Source organism: Carica papaya, chromosome 5 (assembly GCF_054855325.1).
Source record: "Carica papaya isolate Zhongbai chromosome 5, ASM5485532v1, whole genome shotgun sequence".
Lineage (NCBI taxonomy): Eukaryota > Viridiplantae > Streptophyta > Magnoliopsida > Brassicales > Caricaceae > Carica > Carica papaya.
In genome coordinates, this window is record NC_142313.1 from 42,911,424 (window position 1) to 42,935,832 (window position 24,409).

Consider the following 24,409-nt stretch of genomic DNA (forward strand, 5'->3'; position numbering starts at 1 on the left):
AATCTGTACCTTCCATCTTGAGAGGGAGTATTAAGAATAATTAATATATTTAATTGTAACCGTTTTTATTTCTTTTTTCTTTTGTCCATTGCCCACATACCAATGCTGGTACGTTCTCCTGCTATATGTTTTCTTGCTTTTTTTGTTTTCTTCTGTTACGATATTCCCTGTGCCCTGCATTTGTTTCATTTTTGTTTTCTTCTGTTATGGTGCCATTGCTGATGACTATATATATTGTGTAAGCTGCAAATGTATAGTATTAAATAAAAACATTTCCCTTCTACTTATTCTTAGGTTTATTTTGCTCTGCCCATTTTCTGTCAAATTTTCTATCATATATGTACAAACACACATATATAATATGCCTTTGTGTATGTTCTTTTAAATTGCCTCACATATATATTATTTTTAGAAGTGTAATATTGATTTCTTGACAGTAATTAATGGTGCTTTGAGTATTATAGATATTGCTTTAAAAGGAAGCAAATTAAGCAAAAATATTGGTTAATTAAACTTGATTTAATTAATATTGAAAATTAAGACTTCAATTAATTTATAATATAGAGTCGAAGGTGATGCGACAATAATAAAGAGAGGCAAAGGCGAAACAACAACGATAAAGAAAAAAAATGAACGACAATAATAAAGAAGTCGAAGATAAAATAGTAATCTTTCTACTTATATAAATAGGTTTAGCCAAAAGAAAATAGATAAGTGTGTAGAAAAGAAAAATATTTGGGACGTGAGATGAAAAAAAAGAGAGAATTATTAGCTTTGACAAGTTAATGCATAACGGGTTTAAGGTGTGAAATTTTACCTTCTGAATGTTGTAAAATTTATGTTCATTCTATCAAAAAAGTATTGAGTATTTTTTAATTTATAAATTTATTTTTTAGACGATTATAATAAAATTAAATTAACAACAAAAAAATTTATTTGAAAAATAAATTTCATAAGAATTACTACATGTATATCTATATCTATATCCACCAACATACCCAAAAAAAATTAACAAAAAACCAGACATCAAAAACACCCAGATCACAAACACACTACTTTGCTTACAAATATCAAGCTATCTGTATGCTTATATATGGAAATATTTACAGAAAATCATTAATGTCTAAAGTGTCTGGAATTTCAAAATTCAACAAGCCACTGCAATGGCTTTCTCTCTCGTCTTCAATGCTGCTACTGTTGATGAATGTCGATGACGAGTTCAACGGAGTTGGACTCGACGACATCATTAAACCATCAAAGCTCGTTAACTTCTCATCAATAAGATTTAATGATTCAAAACTCGAGTTTTCTGATAAACCTGCAGGAACCGATCTTGGGTTCGAGTTTGACGTGCATGGGGAATAGTTTGGCTGCGATACAAACTCCCAAGAAGCCATTTGTTTATTTTCTTGCGGCAAATGTTGGAAACCAGACAATCCATTATTATCAACTTTGTCAGGTTGATTATAAACATCTTGAGCGAATGGAGTACTTTGGAACTGGTTTTGCTGCAACATCTGCGCTTCGTTTTGGATTTGAGAATCGGAAAGCAACTGGTTTTGTTGCAGGAATTGGAGTAGCGTTTCAGGATTTTCTTGCTTGAGTGACAGGAGGGTCGAGGCTATATTTAGAAGTTCTGGGTTGAAGAGAACCTGTGTTCTTAACAAGTTGGAGAGAGTGAGAAGCTGAGAATTAGGGTTAGAGAGAGTTGATCTGAGAATGGTGGAGAGGTTGAGAAGATCAAGACGTGGCTCATGAGTAATTGGATCAATCCCATTTCTGAGTAGCCTTTTTCTTATATGGGTGTTCCAATAGTTCTTGATTTCGTTGTCTGTTCTTCCTGGCAACCGAGCAGCTATTGCTGACCACCTAATTAACAAACTATATGAATTAGTAATGGTATAAGCTTTAAATTCATGATGAACTATACGTATATATACACAAGGATATTTATATATGTATATATATATATATAGAGAGAGAGAGAGAGAGAGAGTTAAAGAATCTTACTTGTTGCCTAAAACACTATGCAACTGGATTATGGTCTCTTCTTCTTCAAATGAGAATCTTCCTCTCTTAATATCAGGTCTCAAGTAATTAGTCCATCGAAGACGACAACTCTTTCCACATCTTTGAAGCCCTATTTTAACATTTTAATTAATCAAGTAATATTTCGTAAAAATGAATGTTAAACACGTAAATTATCATACAGAGTAAAGAGCAGCAAACAAAAAAAAAAAAAAAGAAAACACAAGATTTAAATGATTCGGTGGAGATGCCTATATATCTATGTATGGGCAAGAGAGAAAATAAGTTTTTCAGTGTGATATACAGGCATATGTATAAGTGAAGTGATGCAAAGGAAAATGTATATCTATACCGGCGTTTCTGGGGAGGGTGCGCCAGTGGCCAGGGCCATGAAGCTGAATATAATTGATGAGCTTGAGATCTTCTTCAGGCGTCCAGGGACCTTTCTTCAGTCCATTTTTATCACAGCAAGGTGATCTTCCCATTGATATAAAGCTTTTTGATAGAAGAAGGAAATTGCGTGCTAACTAATGTATTTACGTGGCTGGGAACTGATCAAAAGTTGATGAGAAATTGAAGCTACTTTTGAAATGAAAAAAGTGCTTCTATGGATTTAATGCAAGGCAAATTGACTGGATATATATACACACACACACACACATATATATATATTTGTGTGTGTGTATGTTGTGTGTTTGTAAAGGTGTCATGGTTAAGTATGATGGATGTCAAGTCAATACAATTTGGCGCCGCCCTCATGACATGTGTCTTCTTACCACTTAATGTTTACTTGTAACAGTGTGTGTATGCATTATATATGTGTGTATACATGTCTGTGTTTGTTCATAAACACGCATGGTAAATAAGCAAATGAAGTCATTAAAATGACTATTAATCATACATTTATGCCTTACAACGTGGGGAAGCATGTTATATATTTCTTGGTAATTAATGAGAAGTTTATTGGTTGGTACATGAAATGTACTATCATTAATACTAAGTATCATTTATTAAATCCTCCCCCCAAGTAATTATATTGGGTGATATTTATATATCTATATATATATATATATATGTATGTATGTATGTATATGTATACAACCGAGAGTTGTAAATCGGAAAAAAGAAAAAGAAAAGGTTGACCTTATCCTTTATGTTACTACAAATATATAATTAAGGTGGATGATTGGGCGGTAAGGTAGATAGATCGTATTTGTCAACTGGTAGAAAATCTTTCCATCTTCTTGCCTTGCTTTCTTCACTTTTCTCCTTTAAATATATATATATATATATATATATATATACACGTATTTATATTTAAACACTAATTAATTAATGACTTTCGTTTATTCTCTTATAAATTTAAAATTTTAAAATAATTAATCATACCCTCGTAGCATATAATCATTTCCATCCTTTTCTAAATATTTGATACCTTTATATAATATATATATATATATATATGATGTGCCTTTACATGTGTAAGAACGTGGATGGGTATAGCCTCTATTTGTGAAGTGCAATTTCTACATGGCATGTATGTATATATATATATATATATATATATAATTAATATACATAAATAAGAATGAATATCCTAATAATTATCCATAAAAAAGACCAAGAATAAACCAATCAAGAATTATGTTTATTAACAACATATAATAATATAATAATTAAAATTGAATGTTGTGAGTTTAAAGATAAAATTTATTATTTTATAAATATATTATAAAATAACAGTAATTAATTTATAATATTTAATTTAATTTTTTTTTAATTTTTTGTCATAAAAAAAATATAATAAATAATGAGAGGTATGATTCATATATTTTCTCGAGACCATGTTTCAAAATTAGCACATGACATATATATATTATATGTATGTATATGGATGGTATGATACAGATATATATATATATATATATATATTCTAGAGATTTCAAAGTACTTAAACCGCAGGAATTAGAACACGTAGCATACAGTGCCAGGTGTCCATGCACTTTTGACTACACTGCTGACTGCTCTAATAAAAAAGTGTTTCTTTTTTTTATTTTATTTTTCTTTTCTTAAACTTAATTAATATGCAAATATTTACAATAAAATTCCATAAAATTATAAATTAATTAATTAATAATAATATTTTTTTTTTGTGTGCCGGAAACTCGAAATTCAAACCCATTGAAAATCAGGTGTTAAATTTCATCCACCTCTATCTAATTATACACATCATATTGCTTTTGGTCAGATGCTTTTGTAATAAGATTTTGCCTTTTAATTACTTATTCATTTTTAATTATGCATATATATATATATATATATAAGGTCAATATTCTATCTATATAGCTTGCACTTGCTTCCTAGCCACAAACTTTGATTCACATTTCTTTCTCTTCTTGACCTCCTTACGAAAGAAAAACCCTCTAGAAGAACACTTACATGGCCATTATCATATCTATATATATATATATATATATATATATATAGAGAGAGAGAGAGAGAGAGAGAGAGAGAGAGAGTTTGTACTTAATCACGCTTAGCAAACTGACAAATAAGTTAATGTTTTAGGGTAAACATATATAAACAACATATTATATTATCAACTAAAAATTTAGAGAAACTTAACCCAATATATTATTTCATAGATAATATGTATTTACCTAAAAAAGTCAAACTCCGAGTAACACAGTTTTTTACCATTAAAGAATTGTATGAATAAGAAAAGTCCAAAGTTGAAATGCAGCGGAAAAGAGCAACCGGCCATTTTCTTAAAGAGAGGTGAGTCATTAGCCTAAGATTACCGAGTATCCCAAGCAAGCAAATTAGGGTTAGGAGTCCCACACGCTGACCTTCAAAACATGAACCCTACCATGAACTCCCTACACCATGAAAGCATACCCAACGATGGAAGTTCAGCAAAAGACAACCAAGAAAAGGTGACTTCAAAAACTAATTTAATTCAAGTTAAATGATCCCAAGATGAATGATCCATGGTATACATCAGTTAATTTCATCGTTTAACCAAGGTGAATATATACAACTTACCTCGTGAAATAATTTATACGGCCAAGAAATTTACCAAATTTAGCTCATACCCATGTCCTAAGATGACCATACAAGAAGGTGTTTGGTTGATTCTTGTTAATGGTATTTTGAAAATAAAATTTTAAATATTCCCAATACCCATGAATAATTTTGTCTTCATAAACGAAGGTGGCTACAAAAATGTTTGTAATGTTAGAAAATATATGTATAACTTTTCATTTTGTAATCCATTTATTAATTAAATTAGAAGAAGCTCCTACGTATAAAGATTCAAAAACGAGTAAGAAGAAATGTACCTATATTCGATTATGCATGGCGTATAAAAAAATGAGTTTGACTTCTTTAGGTAAATACGTCATATCTATGAAATAATATATTGGGTTAAGTTTCTCAAAATTTTTAGTTGATAATATAATATGTTGTTTATATGTGTTTACCCTAAAACATTAACTTATTTGCTAGTTTGCTAAGTGTGATTAAGTACAAACTCTCTCTCTCTCTCTCTCTCTCTCTCTCTCTCTCTATATATATTTATATATATATATATATCTCGATAGTCTACATGTTTAGGGTTGACTTCCAATATATTATAAAAGTTGGGATACGGTGGTTTATGTACAAATATTGTTAAGTTCTAGTTGGAAGGTACACAAAACATTCAACAAACTTTGAATATAAATATATATATATATATATATATATTAATTCAAATAGTAATGGGTTTGTATTTTAGGGTTTGTATCTTTCACATTATTGGATTTATGTGGGGGATGTTGAAATGGGATGGATGAAGATAGGTTCATCGACTCTACTGCCTATTCATGGGGGATGAAGATGGAAAGATCTGCATGTAACTCCTTAAGAAAGAAACAGTTCAGAAATCCTTGTATGTATAAATTTGGAACAAACTGTTGAGAAAGAAATCATTTATAGAAATTCCTGTAGCATACTTATTATAATAAGTTTAACCGAGACACGTGTAATGAAATATATACGTATATTAAGCACAAACTGATCGGTATGGCACGTGGTGTAAGAAGGGTGCATGGCATTTTGATCATATTCCACGCAAGGCATGTTGTTAAGCAACCTTGGTGATCAACCCTAGTATAAATGATAAATTATGTGTGTATGTATTTGTTGATTCATACGTAATTTATTGATATTAAAGAAAAAGAAAAGGTACACACTTATAATATATATGTATATATGTAGACACATCTAGCCCTATTTTTTATTGAAGAGCTTTGCATGCTAACCTGTTGAGTAAACAAATATTTGATGAGATAAGTGCAACTACCATAAAGTCGAACCTGGATCAAAGGTGGTGGACAATGAAATAGTGATGCATATCAGAAATTCTTGCAGAAGTCTGTGACCATCCAAGAAAAATCCCCAAAATTTAGACCTCAGCGATTGAACTTATTTAGCTCGAGATAATACTTGTTTTCTTTCCTTGCGTTTTTATTTTTATGCCTGCGACAAGTTCTAAAATGCGAAGCAGAAAGTTGTATATAAACGGTACATCTTTGCCTCCAATATATACACGTAATTGATTGTAAACCCGTATTGGGAAATTGATACTGTCTTATACATGCAGTAGTATAAACAAAGTTTATCTTACAACAATGATGTGCTCATGAGATTGGCAAAGAAATGCTTCCGGCATTCCAATTTAGATTTGCTAAAGCGGCTGCCAAGAATTGTCCCGAGAAGAGCAGGAGGTCCGACTTTTGTACTTTGAAGCATCTCCCTCACTTTGAGGTGCCCATCCAGTATCATCAACTCAAGTAACTGCTTACAGCTCTAATTGAAATATAAGAAACATGCATTCAGGAGATAATCAAAGTAACCATGAATACACATATTTATGAGAGACGAGTGGCAGAATTGAACTACTGATTGCTGAGATTTCAAGTAGGTGCCATGGCGTCACCTTAAACATTTAAGTAAATAAAGCAGCTGCCTACTAAAGCTGTCAAGATTTCTTTTGCTTCACCATTCAAACCTGATTCTCTCTTTCTAGCATTCAACCCCTTCCCATAACCAAGGAATTTCTTTTTCTTCTAAAGTACCAAAAACCAATATTGGGTGTTTAGCAAGATGGCTGCCACTTTTTACCTGATACCTAATAGTTTTCAAGGTTTTGTTCTGAGTTCTTATGAGAAGAGTCTCGTGGGGTGAGCCTTCCAGGGATTTATACCTTACCTTGAATAAAATTCATTCAGAAAAAGAAAAGCAGAACAGTAAGTGTTTACTATTGCCTTTTAGAGGTACCTTGCTTCCCACAGACTTGGTTTGTTGCGATAACAGTACCTTACATCACAATTCTGCTTAATTTGGTCAAAGTAATTAGTTAGAATCACCAATGTTTTTTTTCTTTCGCTTTAGTAACATTATCATAGAGCCCCACTGTTCTTTCCATCAACAGACTAACAGAAAGTAAACACTAATGAAATAATATGTAATTTTAGGTGGTTGTAGAGGTTTTTACTTCTGGGGGCTGGGGTGGGGGATGGAGGTGTTGGGTTTGGGCAGGCATGGAAGAGTCATGCCGGGCACAGGAAAGCTAAACAAGCTAATTGATAACTACTTTCTGAATAGGTCAATGCTCCTACAGGAAAATAAAGCTCTTATGTTGTTAGCATTTATTAGATCCGTTCTCATTCAAAAATTGAATGTTATATATTCTACAGGACTGATGTATGCAGACATTAATACATGGGAAGAGAATACCTGGGGATTCAACACATCCATTCGGCGTACTAGCTCATCCTGGAATAATATATCGAAGAGGAAGAGAAATAAGTGAGAGGTTCATATAAGAAAATTGCAGTTTTCTAACCCTACCAAACACCTTTCTCTGCCCAAGCTTGACAAGAATGAACTAGGAACTATTTAAAACCTCGCAGAGCAAAAGTCAACAAAGAGGAAGCATTTTAATTTTTTTTTTAAAAAACAATAGCCAACAATCATTTGCTTTCTGTTCTAACAAATGGTGAAATCAGATGATATACTTCAACAAGAATTAGTGATTTCAACTTTTGGGTTAAAAAAATATGAAAGTTTTGAGACTATACTTTCGTACAAATTGACAAGTCTATCACAACTTGTAGCAGTTTGCAGAAGAAAGCAAATTTACTGGAACCTTTTAGAAGTTGTTTGAAAACCTGATAAAAAGAAATGAGAAAAGAGTGCATTTCTTAAAAGAGGTTATAATTTGTAAAAGCAAGCTTATACAAACGGTTAAATTGGACTTGTGTAACACCAGTATCAATTGAAAAAACATTTTTTTTTAAATAAATCAATTGAAAAAACATGTACCTCTAATATGCCAGGATTCTGCATTACAGTGCCAAGAACACGTCGCCTAAGCCCATCATAGATTATCCCATTGATGGTTCCATCTCCATTTATCCAAGGCAGTATAGGCATACATAATTCTTCAGAACAGGAATTATATGTTTCACCCTCATTGCTCCTTCTGGCTGAAACAACTTCAGTATTCACAGAGCCTTCTTGCTTCTTGCTAGTTTGAATTTCATTTGAAGGCAAAAAAACCTCTTCAGGACGGTTAAGAATCGTAACTCTATGAAGATTAACATTAGTTCCAATATTCTTCAGTGACATAACATTGCTAGTATCATTATTTTGGAATGTAAGTTCACTATCCCTTCTTTCTGGGGACTTTGTTGAGGAAGACCGTAAAGGATTTTGGTTGAAGCTGGCCATTGAACTCAAAAAATACTTGGAGCGATATAAGGCATCAACAACACGAAAAGAATCATAACAGTTTACCTGTATATAAAGCAAAACTGTGTTAAAATAACTGTTCAATAATAAAAAGGTCAAACTTACTTTTAACTTCTTTTAGGAATGAATATATTGATTCAAAACAACAGATAGCTATAAATAGGAGGGAATTTTTAGCTGGCCTAGGTGCTCATTTAGTATTTAAGAGGTGCTGAGGTGCAGAGCAGTGCAGAAGAGAGAATGAAGAAGGAGAAGAAAGTAGGAGAGAATCATACGAGAAAAAGGCAAGATCGTAGAGAGGAAGCAGAATAGAAAAATTCTTAGATTTCCCTTGATTGATTTATTCCAAAGTTGTGGTACAATATTTGTATTGGAGCCGTAGTTGGAACAGTACCATAACTAATTCTGACGTACAGCCAGCTATATTGTGGTAACAGCTACTATTATGCTGAGTAAGGACAATGAAAGGGAAAAAAGACATTTAACTAACTTAACTAACAGAGCCTTCCTATTCTGTTAGATGTTAATTCTGGACATCTCTCCCCTCCCACGGCAACCTTGTCCTCAGTGTTTGAGCACAAGGACTGGCTTTTCGGAAACAATCAGTCTTCCCAGGGAATTAACTCAGGTCTCATATTAAGCTATTTCACCAAAACCTGCTCTACCGCCTTGCCTGGACAATTAATAGTTCTCTTCTGCTTTGTATACTCAGGCTCCACCAAGAATCTGATTCTGAAGACCAGTGATATGCAACATGCTGTGGACGGCAGTGGAAACTCCTCCACATTTCTTTAGCATAGCAACATAAAATACTGGATAAAATCTAGAGTCTGGAGGCAGAGTTACCCTGTAGGCAACCTCACCAATCTTCTTGTTGAAAAGTGCATATATATATTTATGCAATTTAATATGTAAGTTTATAAGAGTAAAATACTCATATGTAATTAATTTTAGGATTTTATTTTCTATATTAACAGGTGTGTATATATAGGACCCTTTTGTTCAATAATAAATATAAAATTCTTTTCTCCCATATGGTATTTGAGTTATAGGGAAACAAAAAAAATTAACCTATTTAGCTTTCAAAACCTAAACCAACCTTAATTGCAAGACAAACCCTAAACCTAAAACCAGCCTTAATTGACGGAACTGCCCGATTCAGCTGCTTCTGTTTCTCCACTCAAACAGCCACAGCAGCTGTGCATTCTGTTTCTGCCTCTGTTTTTGAGGTGCCCTGTTTTGTGTGCTCCGTTTTCAACACAAACTGCCCTTTCCTGCTCAGTTTCCAGCACCAGCTGCTCCGTTCTGCACACCACACATTCTTAGTTGCCCAGACGTGCCTCCAGGCCCCTGCAAGAAGCAGGTGTGCTGCCAGCCTCTCCAGCTCCTCCTGCCTCGTGAACCAGCAGCTCCTGTGACCCTGCTGCAGCCATGCACAGTACCTGCATGCCAGCACAGCCCACTAACATGCAACAGCAGCCAACCCACAGCTGCTGCCTAGTCATACAGCCTCTGGATGCACCTGCCTCAGCCATGCACAGCCCTGCTTCTGTTGTGTTCTGCCCCACATCCAGTCACACACCACTCTGCCTTTGCCATGGGTCCTGCCCAAACCAGCTTCAACCAAAACCTGCCAGACCCAGCCAGCCTTCGTCGCCGACCACTCCACTGAATAGTCAGCCTTCATTGCCACCAGTACACAGCCGTACAGTCCAGCTCCCTGTCACTAATTTTTCCAGAGTTTGTTTGCCTCCTCATCACCGTGCCAATTTTCAAGGGGTAAACTCACATCAACACAGATACAAAAGTGTCCCATATAAAACCAGGAACAAGCCCACTTGAACAATCAACAAGTGGAAGAAAAAGACTGCAAAGTACAAAGAGTTTAAAAAAGGAAATTGAAAGGTTGCGAATCTCGAATCTCTATCCCACAAGTGCTGGTCTACTATCATATTTAGATAAAATTCCTATTTCACATGGTTTAAATGCCTCAGATAGACTTAGTGTGCATTCATAGATTATAGACTCAGGAGCCATGAATGATATAACAAATTCTTCTCACTATTCTAATACGTCCCATGTCCCAGTAGCAGAAAAATAGCTGCTAAAGATGATTCTTTAACCACTGTAGCAGAAGTTGATAATTCGAATATTACTTCAAACTTTACTCTTTCTAGAGGTCTCTTTTATCAGATACTTGTAGGAGACCTGACACGCCATTCTAGAGAAGATGTTTGAAATGATAAAGATGAGATCATCTTTTAACACCACTTTCCATATTGGCAAAGTTCTCATAAACCAACTGGTAGGTGAGCTCCAAAGTATTCAAACAACATACAAACTGAATGTGAAGAATTACGCTAAATGGTTCCAATTCATTTGAACCTATGGATAAAACTGAAGGAAGGAGATCCAAGATTTGATGTGTGGGATGAAGCAAATTTAATTTCATATCATGGTTATGGAACTCAACAGATATAATAGTGAATTTACATATTCTATCCACCGCTAAAGAGATTTAGGATGTTATTCGACAAACGCACTTGAAACCTTGTGATGAAGCACAAGTGCACGAGATTAAACTATCATCTAGAATGCAAATATATTGTAAAGCTTGTGGCAATAATTTTAACATTGCCAGTGCCTTGAAACTAAGAGCACAGAAGATTGCTCCAACTTTGAAGAATTTTATTTAAAAACATTACGTTTACAATTTTGTTACAGGCTCAATAATCAAATTGATAATGTTAGGGTCCAAATTCTTGCAAGAAAGAGGTATCATCTCTAAATGAAACTATTTCTTTGATTTGAACCAAGGAGAGTCTCAAAAGTGTTATGCTTGAACTCCAAGTGCTAAAAAGTTTAGAGATGATGACAAAAATAGCAAAACTGCTAGCTAACAAGAAGATGTGAGGACAGATTTGTCAAGATGCTCAGAAAAGGACAACAAGAATTCTCTTTGGTGCACTCATTGCAAGAAACCAAGTCATGGCAAAGTGTGGGGCCACTTGGTAGGACAGTAGAAAAATCAAGGACAAACCAACAACATCATGAATCAATCAAATTAAGAAGTCATAAGACCAGACCGAGTTCAGTAAGAAACAAATTAAGAAAATAATGGGGCTTCTAGAATTATTGAAGTCTAGTGGTGCATGCTCTGCTGCACTCTCAAGTAAGTTTTCCATTTCTCAAGGATTAATTGTCTCAAATGAACTTATTAGGAACTGATGAATTATTGACTCAGGAGCCACAAATCATATGACTCATTCTTCACTACATTTTAGTACTTATATCCATTGCCCAAATAATCGAAAGATAATTGTTGTCAGATGGTTCTCTCATTACCTTGGTTAATATTCGAGATATTCATATCAGTCTATCCCTTATATTAGAAAAAGTTCTCCATGTTACAAAATTATCCACATATCTCGTGTCCATAAAAAAATTATTAAAGGAACTGTAATGATTTTTCTATCCTTCTTACTGTATATTTCAGTACACGATACAGGAAAAAATAATTGAACTTGTTGGCGGACACAATGGGCTCTAATATCCTGAAGAACCAGGAAATTCAGAATTTTTCATCATCCTATAAAGATACCATTTAGCATCATCATTTTAGACTCTACGACCCATCTTTTGGAAGTTTAAAAACCATGTTTATCTCTTTGTTAAAAGAAGTAAATGTTAAACCATTTTTATTGTGATTTCTCTCAATTTGCAAAACACAAGTATGTCCTTTTTAACTCAGTAATTAGAGAAGTTCTACCCCATTTTACTTGATCCATACTGATATCTGAGACCCTCTACAGTTCCAAATGTATCTAGGTCATGATGGTTTATCTCCTTTATTGATATTGCACTAGTGTCTCTTGGATCTTCCTTCCTAAAACCAAATCATATTTAAGCAATTCGCTTCCATTTTTATGTCGTGATGCAAAACCAGGTTGGTGCTAAAATCAAAAGATTTTAGATAAGTAGGATATCATTTTAACCAACTCTATCACACTTTCTTTCTTGCAAATGGAACGAATTATCCATGAATCCTCATGCCAAATATTTCACAACAAAATGGAAGAGTAGAGATGAAGAATGGCCCTTTGCTAAACGCTACTAGAGTCTTTCTTTTTCACCAAAATATTTCCAAAACCTATCAGAGGGGAGCTGTTGTTACAACAACTTGCATAATCAACTGCCTATTATCTACCTACCAAAAAGAAATTCTCTATTGATGTCAGTTTTTGTGAGAAAAAAAAAAATCTTATTTTCCCTTCATTTTTTTTTTCCCTCTTCATGATGCACACCAGACCCAGGATAGAGAATAATGAACTTCGTGACAGCAACGAGAATTGTGGAAGTATATTCAGAACAAAGAGACTTGGATCCTGATCCTGCGCAAGTTCAAGACTCCATCCAATCTTGTGAATAAAGTAAATGCAATTCTAGAACTTCGTCTGCAATTAGCATATGGTCATAGTCTTCCTATTGTCACTAGGAAAGATATAAGAGAATGCACTAAACATTCATTATATCCACTACTGAAGTTTATGTCATTTGAAAAATTCTTACATTCACATAGAAGCTTTCTACTAAGTCTAAACATCATTCAAATTCCTAATACTTTATATGAAGCATTATTTGATGAGAAATAAAAACACTACGAGAAATGAGATGTATGCACTAGAAAAGAACATAAAATTGACTTAGCAAGTGAAAGGAAGCCTCTAGCACACAAGTGGGTGTTTACAGTGAAGTACTGGTCAAATGGCCCCTTAGAAAGATACAAAACCAGATTTATGATGAACGAATGTACGCTAACCTATTATGGACTGTCAAAACATATTTCCTCCATAGAAGAAACATGGTAAGAGTTTTATTCCTATGCAGCTAACTTTGATTGGGTGTAGCAGTTCGAAGTAAAAGAATACTTTTGTCTTGGGCAATTTGGAGGAAGAGATATGCACAGATACCCCTCTGGGTTCAAACAAAATTAAAAATAATATAGTGAGCAAGTTTAAAAAAATCTATATTATATGGTCCAAAGCAATCACTAAAGGCTTGGTTTGGAAGATTTGCCAAATTAATGCTTGTTACTGGGTAGAGACAAAGCCAGAGAGATCATACTTTCTTTACAAAACACTAAAATAAAGGAGAGTCACGAACTCTCTTAGCATATGTAGATGAAATAATTATGACAAAAAGTGATGAGAAATAGAAAAAAAAAGTCAATAAGAAGATGCCCATTCAGAGAATTCAATATAAAAGAACCTGAAAGATTGAAGTACTTTCTAGGAATTGAAGTAACTTATTCGAAGAAAGGAGTCTTTATTTTATAAAAACCAGCGTAAAATTTTCTCCAAAATTGAGAAAAATAAAAAGCTTTAAGAGACAAATGAAGATCTAGCTGTAAACAGGATATACCAGGCTAGCCGATTCATACATGGCCTGAGCCTTCACGCAGTATACAAGATACTACATTACTTGAAATCCAATACTGGCAAAGGAATTTTCAGGAGTGCCTTAAATGCAGAATGGGTGATGGAGAGAGAGTGTGCTTCTGGGCCAACATTTGGATTGATGATGAATCTTTGAGAGTGAAATTCCCACAGATTTTCGCTATAGCACGTGACAAAGACAAATCCATTAGGGAGGTGTGCAATAAGGGAGAGGATAGGAGGGAATGACGTGTGCATGTGATCCGTAATCTCAATGATCGGGAGATTGAAGAATATGAATAATTACAAAACGTTTTATCTTCAATTTCACTCAATGAGGATCAAGATGAACCTTTATGGACTCTAGGTCGTACAGGACATTTCACTGTGGGATCGTTCTACAAACATTTAACCAAGAGAGAGGATAATGAAGAAAATGTTCCATTTAGACAGATATGGAGACTAAATGCATCGCAAAAAGTTGTTTTTTTCGCTTGGGAAGCAGCTCGTGGAAGCATCTGACCATAGACAAACTTATGAGATGTGGGAAGACTATGGTGAACTGGTACTGTCTATGCAAGAATGCGGCAAAGACCTATGATCATATTCTTCTTCAGTGTCCTATTGCATACAGCTTATGGTCTATGGCTTTTGGGATCTTAGAGTACAACTAAGCGTCGGCGGACATGGTTGAGAATGAAATTTGGGTATGGAAGGGTATTGTGGGTCAGAAGAACTTTTTGGGCCTCATTCTTATGCTATTCTTTGGGTTGTGTGGAATGAGAGGAATAGAAAGATTTTTGAGGGAATGAAAGAGGGTATTGATAGAATTAGAGAGAGACGGTTCCAATACTTTGGCGTGTTGATAATGAAACAACATTTGTATTCCATTGAGAATTTCGGTGATGGAATTAATATGCAAAAATTGTAAATTCTTTTTATAAATGGGTTTTGCAACCCCCTTGGTCTTCATAAGCAATACATACATTACACTTTTTACTTTAAAAAAAAAAAAATACGGGCAAAGTAATGCTATACAAAAGGAACACTGATTAGTCCTTAAGGCATTCATCAATGCAGATTGTCCAGGCTTCCCAATTGATAAGGTGGTCTACTTCGAGCTGTTCTAGTTTTCTTAGGAGAAATCTTGTAACCTAGAGTGAGTAAGAAGCAGAATGTGATTGCTAGTATATAGGCAGAATCCAGGGCAACAGCATAGGGAGTGTGTGAATTATTATTGCTCAAGATAATTTTGGAAGATTTAAGAATCAAATGAAAGAGTCAATGAAATTATTTTGCGACAATCTGCCATTAACATTGCTTACAATCATGTGCACTATGACATAACGCGACACACTAAAATAGATAGACATTTTCATAAAGGAAAAGTTGGACAGCAAATTGATCTGTACTCTGTACGTCTCAATTAATAGTCAACTTGCAAATGTGCTGACAAAAGGACTAAAGGACTAAGTTGCTCTAAGGACTACTCACCAAGTTGGGAATTAAAAATGCACATTCACTAGGTTGAGAGGGAGTGTTAGAAAATCTCTAAATCTTCTAGCTCAATATTAAGACATTAATCTTCCTAAAAATAAGGGGTACTTGTCAAGGAATCCCATTGACATGGAAATTTGATTTGCTATATATATATATATATATATATATTCTAATAGCTATGCATATCCATGTATATATTCTTCCTCAATATACAAGAAATTTGGTTTCTCTCTAAATTCCACAAAAACCAACCTTTAGAACTCGTCCAAATGCTTGAAGCACATCAATTATACGTTCAAGTGCCATTTTCCCTGTAAGAACAAATATATTACAATTGTAAATAGTTACCATTCTCTCCATAAATTTTGAAAATGTCACATTGATTAAAAATTTAAATGGAAAAAAGAAGACATTTATACCATGCAGACAGGCAGCATGAGAAACTTCATCCATGCTCAGACCTTGGTCACCAGCCTTCTGAATGGCAACAAAAATAGTCTTAAAGACCTCTGGTCTGATACAGCTCGTCCATACTTCATCAGAAGGTTTAGATATTAACTTTTCGGCATATGTTGCCATGGCATCCCAAGTTGACTCACCTGAGATTTCTGATTTGGAGAAAATGCTGCCTCCATCAAGGATTTGCTTCATATAGTCAGACTGAGGGGAACTGCTACTAAGTTCCTGACCTAGAGTACTGTTCAATCCATCACTCCAATGAAGTTCACCAGTATAAGCCTCATCATCCTTGAACAACTCCAAAGCCTTAGTTGTTGCAAGATTAACTCGATGAATAGATACCACTATACCAGGAAAACCTTTTCCCCTGCGAGAAAGAAGTTCACTATCTGTTTTAAACTTCAATTTCTTAGCCTTATCAGCATTACATTCAGTGTCCTCATTTCTGCGCTTCAGACTTCTCATGTCTTCAGCCTCTCCAATGCCTTCCTCTGGCAAGGATGGAGAAACTGACAGTTCACCAGCAGAAACCAAAGAAAACAAACTCAAAATGTCTCCACATTGCAAGTCTGCATGAAGATTGATCCCCACTGCCATCATCTCTTGTTCTCTTTCATGTAGCCAACTGGAAAATTTGGAAGCTCTCTTTCCAGCATTAACCGGAAAAGGAGACTTAGAAACATTATGCAAGAACTGTTGAGAAAGTACAAAAGGCTGGCCACCAGTTCCACCAATCTGCCAAATGGTGCAGAATGTTCAGAATTTGAAATTTTCAAACATATAAAAGATATACCGGACAAAAGTTATATAAACAAAAGGATGCTATTTAAAGCATTATCTTCAAGCAACCACAATTAACTGTTTGTTGCCTACATGGACCTCAATGAGAAAAAGAACCATGTACAGACAACACGAACAACCCAGAACTTCAAAAGTTTGCTTCATATAGTCAGATAGTGACGATGTTGGTAGCATCCTTATTCCCCCTATACCAGAAGACTGCCTTGAACAAGTAGCATGCTACACATCCAATTGACATTAAACTGAAAAGAAGAAAAAGATAAGAAAAAGTAGGTTACCATAATTTTTTTCTCCCTGAGGTAGCTATAGGCTGCAAAAAGATCACGTTCCGAATACCGTCGTAAAGTTTCTGCGAGCAGATTTGGAACATGTTGTGCTGTAGAGGTGCTCAAGAATACAAGCTTCAATAATTCTACGGCATTGGAAATAGCCAAAGATTCATGGACTCTTCTATTAATGCTAATTTCCTCACTCAAAAGTTTAATAAACCTTTGTCGAAGACGGTGACATCTTGATCTGGGAGCAGAATCTTTCTGTTCTTGCTCGGACAGGTTCTGTTTATCCTCACTAGTAGTTGGTGAAACCATTTCAGGTTCCTGGAGATTCCACAATGTAAAGAAATAGGAAATATCTCAGCCACGCAGCATCCTAAGCACTAAACAATGTGATAATTATCTACAATTGTTGGCAGTACCATGCTTACGTGTGCATGCAGACACATTGTTATATATGCAGATGATTGAAATTCAGAGGCAGGAAGCAGAGAAGGCTCTAGAAAATCCAAGTATTCAGTAAAAAAACATGTGTGTGCATGTGCGGGTGAAAAAGTAAACAATAGAGAAAACTAAAGCAGATCAGGATGGTACATATTCATCAGCATTCACGTTTATATTTGACCACTCCTCCGAGTTGAGTCCAACCCTCTTGGAGGCCTCCAATTTAGTCATCCGCTTGAGCTGAAGAATATCCTCCAAGGCTCTCTTTATATCTTTGTCATCCAAATCATCCCATTGCTCTTCCTGAAGACCACTGCTTTCAGCAAGTCCAACATCTTTGGATATATTCATGCTGGAAGGATCCATGTGTGAAGGTCGAATAAGCATTGTGCAATCATCATTATTTAACAACCTTTTCTGGTTTTTCTCAAGGTGCCTTGCATATCTCCAGCTAAGCATATTGCAAAGACTCATGACAGCTTTGCGAAATCTAATATTTCTCTTTAAGGATGACATCCTACGCCTACAAACATTAGGAGATGCTGGAAGCTCAGAAAGTGAAGCCCAATCTACACGCTGGAACTTTGCCCCAAGAGCCACACGGTGTCTCACGTATTGTATCACCAATTGCCTGAAAGGGAGATGTCTGTGTTAAAATACAGAAAATAAAAAATAAACTCATAACTGAACCAAAGATAAACTACTAGTTTCTCTTCTTTAAAGAATATATACATCCCCACTAAAACCAGATAGGTAATCCACAAACAGCATAATGTAAATGTTCTAGACAATGATACGAAGTTGTCCTTAAATGAAATCTCTGGTCAGGTAACTTTATCTTTCAGGAATTATTTTATATCATCATGACATATTCACCTTTTATCTAAATGGCATGGGGATCATAATACTCTCATCACTCTAGCCAACATCTATGAATGAACATATCACATAAACATTGACAAAGTCACAATCCCCTTTTCACTTTATTCTTACCTGCACTAGACATGTATGTTTTCAATAGATTGTCCATATGTCTAGAGATAGATACTTTACCTATCTGCTTCATCTGTCCAAGAAAACCTTCTCTGACGTGTTGGGTTCATCTTTGGGAAGGCAGACTGATTAATTAAAGAATAACAGCCACCTTCCTCTCCATTTGGTTCTTGCACAGTTTCTTGATGGTCATTTGTTTGATCATGCTCTTTTGAAGAAGCTGAGTTGTGCATCTGTTCTCCCCTGATTTCTTCCACAGTGGTATCAACTTTCTGCTTGCTCAACTGCCTAGATTCAGTATCAACTCCTGAAGATTTTACCGATTTAGCTTTTCTGGATCTCTTTCTTTTCTGAACAGGCGAAGGCGAAGAATCATTATCTCCAACCATTTTATACTCTTTTGTGGCTTTTTGAACACCCTGAAGTCGTTTAAGACGTTTTTGTTGCTTATCATAATACACCCGGAGCACCTGGAAGAAGCACCAAAAGAGTTTCACTTAAAAGGGCTAAGAAGGAGAAGGAAAACAGGAAAGAATTACCAAGTCATGCTTAAGTACATTTTTAATTACAATTTTTGGATGATAACACGCAAACAGACTTGTGACAGACAAAGACCAGAAAAGAAAACCTAAGTTCGGAGGTAACTCTTTGTTCCATATTTTCAGTTCTCCCTCATCTTTTATAGTTTTTTTCATAAATGTATAGTCTTTCCATCCCTCCCCTCTCCTACCTGCCACCACTCCCTCACTATGCATAGAAAAATCGTGTTAGAGTGATGAGAACCTCCTGCAACAAACTGACATCCTGGATTCAAGAAGGGAAAACAATTCGCTACTAGATATGGAAGAACCTCCTGCAACAAACTTTGAAAAGTATTCCCCAAGCACATAAAGATCGAGAATCAGTCAAAATGTGATGAAGATGTTTCTCTCCTATCCATGGACAATGTATATTGTGCTTTTGTGAGGGACAAAATTCTGAACTCATAGTCCTAACTGAAGTCATTGAAATTCCTAATCGATGTCGTGACCTGATCCCTCCCCACTTCTTCTATGGATAACTAAATATGTCATCTCTCCCTATGTACCAACATGGGTTATACAACCCAGAGAGATATCATAATTCTACACAAAGGAAAGATCTAAATCGAGGTCTAATTGGCCTATACAAATGTCTGAACCAACAACAACCTTTCCCCCTTGATGTTAAACAATACTGATAAGATAATGCTAAACCAACGTTTGATCCGCATTTTTGAACTTTGCTTCCATAGTTAGAGGATACCAGGCTTGATCTTTCTTCAGAGTGTATTTGGCTGATCACTAGTGCTTAAAAACATAATCAGATTGATTCGGCCAATCCAAAGGCATTCCATCCGCCATAATGAGAGAAGTTCAATTTAGAATATTTTGAAAAAAGACAGCCACTTATTCTCAGTCACTATCCCCCGTTCTCTTCGGTCGTGTTTCCCCTTGCCAACATTGCCTTTGCTCTCCCTCTGCATGCTCTACTGGTTCAGCAATAGATAGTTCCCTATACAACTCCTCAATGTGGTTGGCAAGAACTTCTTGTTTGGTGAATTGCACCCTCTCCCTATGGTCTTGTGCATTGTCCTCATGATAGCACTCAAGGAAAGACTCAAATTGTAGAGAAGAACGTGACTCACCCATAAAAGATGGCTCTGATATCAATAGTGGCATTCCAAAGACATGGATCTACCGAGAGGTTCTTGTACAATGAAATCAGACAAAGAAGACCAAATTTTCTCTGGTTTTTCCTATCACCAGCCATAAGCCTCAGAGCTTTCAGGAAACACTAACTCCTAGTCTAACCTTCGTTCTTCTCCTCCAATTCTAGGATAAACTTTATACATCCTGTCCAGCCTGGGAGACAAGATCTAATCCTCTCCCTAAATGAACTATCATCCATAAGATGACCTCTATAACCTAAAGGCTTCACAATGACATCTTAAGAACAACCTAATCTCCAAACTAAAAAGATAAAAATATTTTCTTTTGATAGAAAAAGAAATAAAATTAATATAGGGAGAAAAAGCATTACAGAAAGAATCCGCAGATAGAAACTAATACAAGAATAACAAAAGAAAAAGAGAAAGAAAGCATCGAAGAGCTAGCAAATCACGTAACTATAGCATCCCAGTTCCTATAAAGGACAGTGAGGCAATGTCAGAACATTGCTTATGAGCCTTGGCCCAAAGAGAAGCCAAGAAGGTTATCTTCTTCAAAATAAAATTTTCCTGCAAAGATCTGTAGTAAAAAACTAGCCAATTCCTTTCTATCCAGATAGTTCAGAGACTAGCAAACGGAGCTCTCTGCCACAGTGGTCTGACCTTTACCTTAACCCGAAACCACCAATACTGGTGTTGCTGAAACAATCCAAAAAGATAAAAACATAATCTATTTTTTGACTCTATTCTCACTGAGATGGAGTATATCGCATGTTTCACCTCCCCACGTCCCCCGATACCACATCAAAAATTTTTTTTTCTATCATCAAGAATTTCTTGAAAAAGAAAAGCACCATGTCCAAAGGAAGCAGCAAAAGTGATCACAGGTTTTAAAAAAAATGAAGTTGGCTATAGATAACGCAACAACCCAGTCAGTTAACCAGACTAAAGTTCAGTCTTGACGATGAACCAGTAATTTCATAACATTTTAAATAACTAAAAACTGAAATTGGACTTGGACTTGGAATAACCCATTTAAGATAACTGAAAACTGAACTGGAATTTTCAGTTACCCATTTAAGATGATCAAAAACTGAACCAATTTATAACACCTATATTTTTATCAACCAATTTTTCATGAGTTCTTTTGTCAATTTAAATTTGAATTTTAGTTGTTCACAGTTTATTTTGAGCTTTAGAATGATACTTTAATATATATTTCAATTTTAAGTCATTCATAAAATGTTAAACGACAATTACAATTATAAGTGACAAACAAAATAATATTCAAACAGACATTAATTCATTTCAAATATTCTACTTCAGCATATAACTATCACACAACCTCACTACATTGTGGAATAACATTAAATACATATACATGTAGTATATTAATTTGAATATAGTATTATAAGTTCTTCACCTATAATTTCTATTACGTAAAATACAATGAGCTAAAATATGATGGAAATTTGAAAATACTAACTATCAATTATTTTGGTTAACTGATTTTCAAATTTACTAACCGGTAGCCAAAACCAATACTTGATTTTTCAATAAGTGCTAAATGAAACCAAAACGGACAAGTATGTAACTAAAATCTCAAATCTGAAGGGTTCTGTTCGATTAATTCAGTAAAGCAAAATAACAAACTCCATTAAGTTTAGAGAAGATTTCCTCTCTACGATTCGGTGCTCCAAAGTAGGATAAAGAACCTGAAATTCTTTTTACAGTAAAGTGATCAATATTGAAATCAAGCCTGTAATACAGTCAAAATAAGTTTATATACTGCAGCATGAAACTGATTGCAGTACGAGCTGTTTCTGCCATATGGAAAATGAATAATTTTATGCATACCATAACATAATTGTACCTGCTCTAAGGTCAGATTAAGATCTTTTGCAATCTTCTCACACTCTCTAAATGGAAGCTTCTGATTTTTATTGTCATTAAATATACGCTTTAAGAGCTCAGCACGCTGATCAGCTGTCATTACTCGAACTGAGGCCCATGACCGATAAAGAAAAACCTGTAAGAACTAACTTTGAGGCAGATGGTCCCTTGTACTTGATAAAACAGGTAATATTTATCCAAATAAAGATAAGGCACAATTTACATAGCAAAGGACCTGATGCCACATAAATATTGAATTACACCACGCAACTATCAAGGTCTCTTCTTGTAAATGACATCATGTATATTAAGTTTGACCGAGAAAATAAATCATCATGGACATACCTCATGAACAGCAGATCCAGGGAATGCTTGTATTGCAGCCCTAGGATCAGTAGCAGCATAACAGTACTCTAAAGTTTGCCAATATTCATCAACAGCTTCTTTATTAGACAAGATAAAATCGTGCCTGATCCGTGGACGAAGATCAAGAGATATCATATTGGATGTTACAACTATCGAAAGTGGTTCTTCTATGTAAGGCATAAGCTCCAAAGCATGAGTCAAATTGGTCTGTTGGCCCTCATCTCCCTCATCAACATGTCCATCACTTACTAGCCGAATCAACTACATTATATAACTGACCATTACACAGATAATATCAATGTGTAACAAAATAGAGTTCTAAAGTGCATTAGTAGTAATCACAGCCTATACGAAGAAAAACTAATCCTCAAGCATGATAGGTCAACTCAAATAACTCAAGCAGTCAATATATCCAATCATAATACAACTTGAGTTGAACTTTTTGAAAAAAGCACTTCACAATTCACATGAGCTTGACATAATTAAAATTTCAAATCCAAAGTTGAAAATGCAACTAAATGTCAAATAAGTGTAACTCGTAAAAATCCAATATCATTCCCATCTATACTTTTTCAAGTTGTCTTGCTGTTAACTTTTATAAACTACGCATGTTAATAACCTGTGTTTATAGACAAAATAAACAGGTTACACTCTTCAGCATAAATAATTCAAATAGAACCAGATTAGTTAAATTATGTTTGACATAAAAGTCATCAATATGCAAATGGTTAATTCACATCTGAAACTTTTAGTAGTAAATATGGAGTCAAGTGGAGCTTGCATTCCATTAGAAAATGTCACTTCATTTGACCCTACAATTTGCAATGATCCAATCTAGCTGTTCGATCTCCGCACAATAAACCTGCATGGTCTTTAAGAAAAAATGGCAGTGGCCACCAAGTTCAAACAGACACAGTGGCCGTCACATTGGAATCACAAATCACACCTATAAAACTCAAGTTATTCAAATAAAATAAAGTTAACTTACCTTCAATCGCCGTAACATGTCAATTACCAGTGATAATCTGCCAGTTGCCAGAGTATCCATAAGAAGTTTGTACTCTTCAGCAGGAAGATCAGAAAGACGCAAACCCTTCTTACATTTCTCAATCATATCATCAAATGTCTGAGTAGAACCTGCAACTTGCAAGAACAGTTCAAGTGGAATTGCTTTGACAGCAGCTTCTAGAGAAAACAATTGGTAACTTCTGTGATGATTCCTAGATGATAAAGCATTATCCCAACCAGGTGTGGCACTCAAGTAATCCCAGAGAAAACCATGCAGTAATTTTGCTCTAACCATTTTTGCCAGCACAAATCCATTGGCGCGCATGGCTTCTGATCTAGTAGCCCTGAAATCTGAACCAACATGATTCTGAGTTCTCTGCACATCATTCAATACAGGAACCGATTCATTATTCTTCCATCTAGTAGAAGCCTGGCCATGACTTTGGATTTCAACAGACCTCAGTCTATCATGAATTTCACCAAGTATTTCTGGAGTCAAGCTTTGAACAGAGGGGTGCAGGACCACCAAAGTGCCACGGTTACGACCACAATTTGTTACAACTGGGACATTGATGACCATGCGTCTGCAGAGTCCTTGCTCCTGAAGCTTGCTTAGTATCCGGTCAATGGTCTTCCTATCCATTTTTGTGCTCTTATCCTTTTCAAGACTTAAAAGCCGTCGATATAGCTCAATTCTCAAAATGAACTTCTCATCCTGCACAAGA

The 24,409-nt window shown here is 35.1% G+C and overlaps 2 protein-coding genes across 4 annotated transcripts in view; both read right to left on the reverse strand.

The window, feature by feature from the left end:
- Positions 1-972: 972 nt before the first annotated feature.
- LOC110816969 (transcription factor MYB41) lies at positions 973-2,645 on the reverse strand. The gene is made up of 3 exons (XM_022045356.2): positions 2,381-2,645; positions 2,011-2,140; positions 973-1,869 (listed from the first exon to the last, which is right to left on the reverse strand). The coding sequence occupies exons 1-3, from the start codon at positions 2,511-2,513 to the stop codon at positions 1,104-1,106; spliced, it is 1,029 nt and encodes a 342-aa protein (XP_021901048.2). The 5' UTR covers positions 2,514-2,645; the 3' UTR covers positions 973-1,103.
- A 3,936-nt stretch (positions 2,646-6,581) lies between these two features.
- Positions 6,582-24,409, reverse strand: part of LOC110817003 (uncharacterized) — a 38,398-nt gene continuing 20,570 nt past the window's right edge. For all 3 annotated transcript variants that reach the window (XM_088221171.1, XM_088221170.1, XM_088221172.1), the window contains 11 exons: positions 23,665-24,399; positions 22,656-22,937; positions 22,291-22,446; positions 18,791-19,200; positions 17,888-18,368; positions 17,300-17,617; positions 16,181-16,955; positions 16,014-16,072; positions 8,398-8,871; positions 7,810-7,848; positions 6,582-6,879 (listed from right to left, as the gene is read on the reverse strand). In XM_088221171.1, the coding sequence (XP_088077297.1) occupies positions 6,694-6,879; positions 7,810-7,848; positions 8,398-8,871; positions 16,014-16,072; positions 16,181-16,955; positions 17,300-17,617; positions 17,888-18,368; positions 18,791-19,200; positions 22,291-22,446; positions 22,656-22,937; positions 23,665-24,399 (3,915 nt within the window). In that variant the 3' untranslated portion in view covers positions 6,582-6,693. The remainder of the gene's footprint in view (positions 6,880-7,809; positions 7,849-8,397; positions 8,872-16,013; positions 16,073-16,180; positions 16,956-17,299; positions 17,618-17,887; positions 18,369-18,790; positions 19,201-22,290; positions 22,447-22,655; positions 22,938-23,664; positions 24,400-24,409) is intronic.

What these genes read in the sequence shown, in the direction of transcription:
- LOC110816969 (XM_022045356.2), bottom strand. Translation starts at nt 2,513, where the DNA reads ATGGGAAGATCACCTTGCTGTGATAAAAATGGACTGAAGAAAGGTCCC. An exon ending in CACCCTCCCCAGAAACGCCG is followed by an intron (nt 2,141 to 2,380) that starts GTATAGATATAC and finishes ATGTTAAAATAG; the next exon opens with GGCTTCAAAGATGTGGAAAG. An exon ending in CATAGTGTTTTAGGCAACAA is followed by an intron (nt 1,870 to 2,010) that starts GTAAGATTCTTT and finishes TTTGTTAATTAG; the next exon opens with GTGGTCAGCAATAGCTGCTC.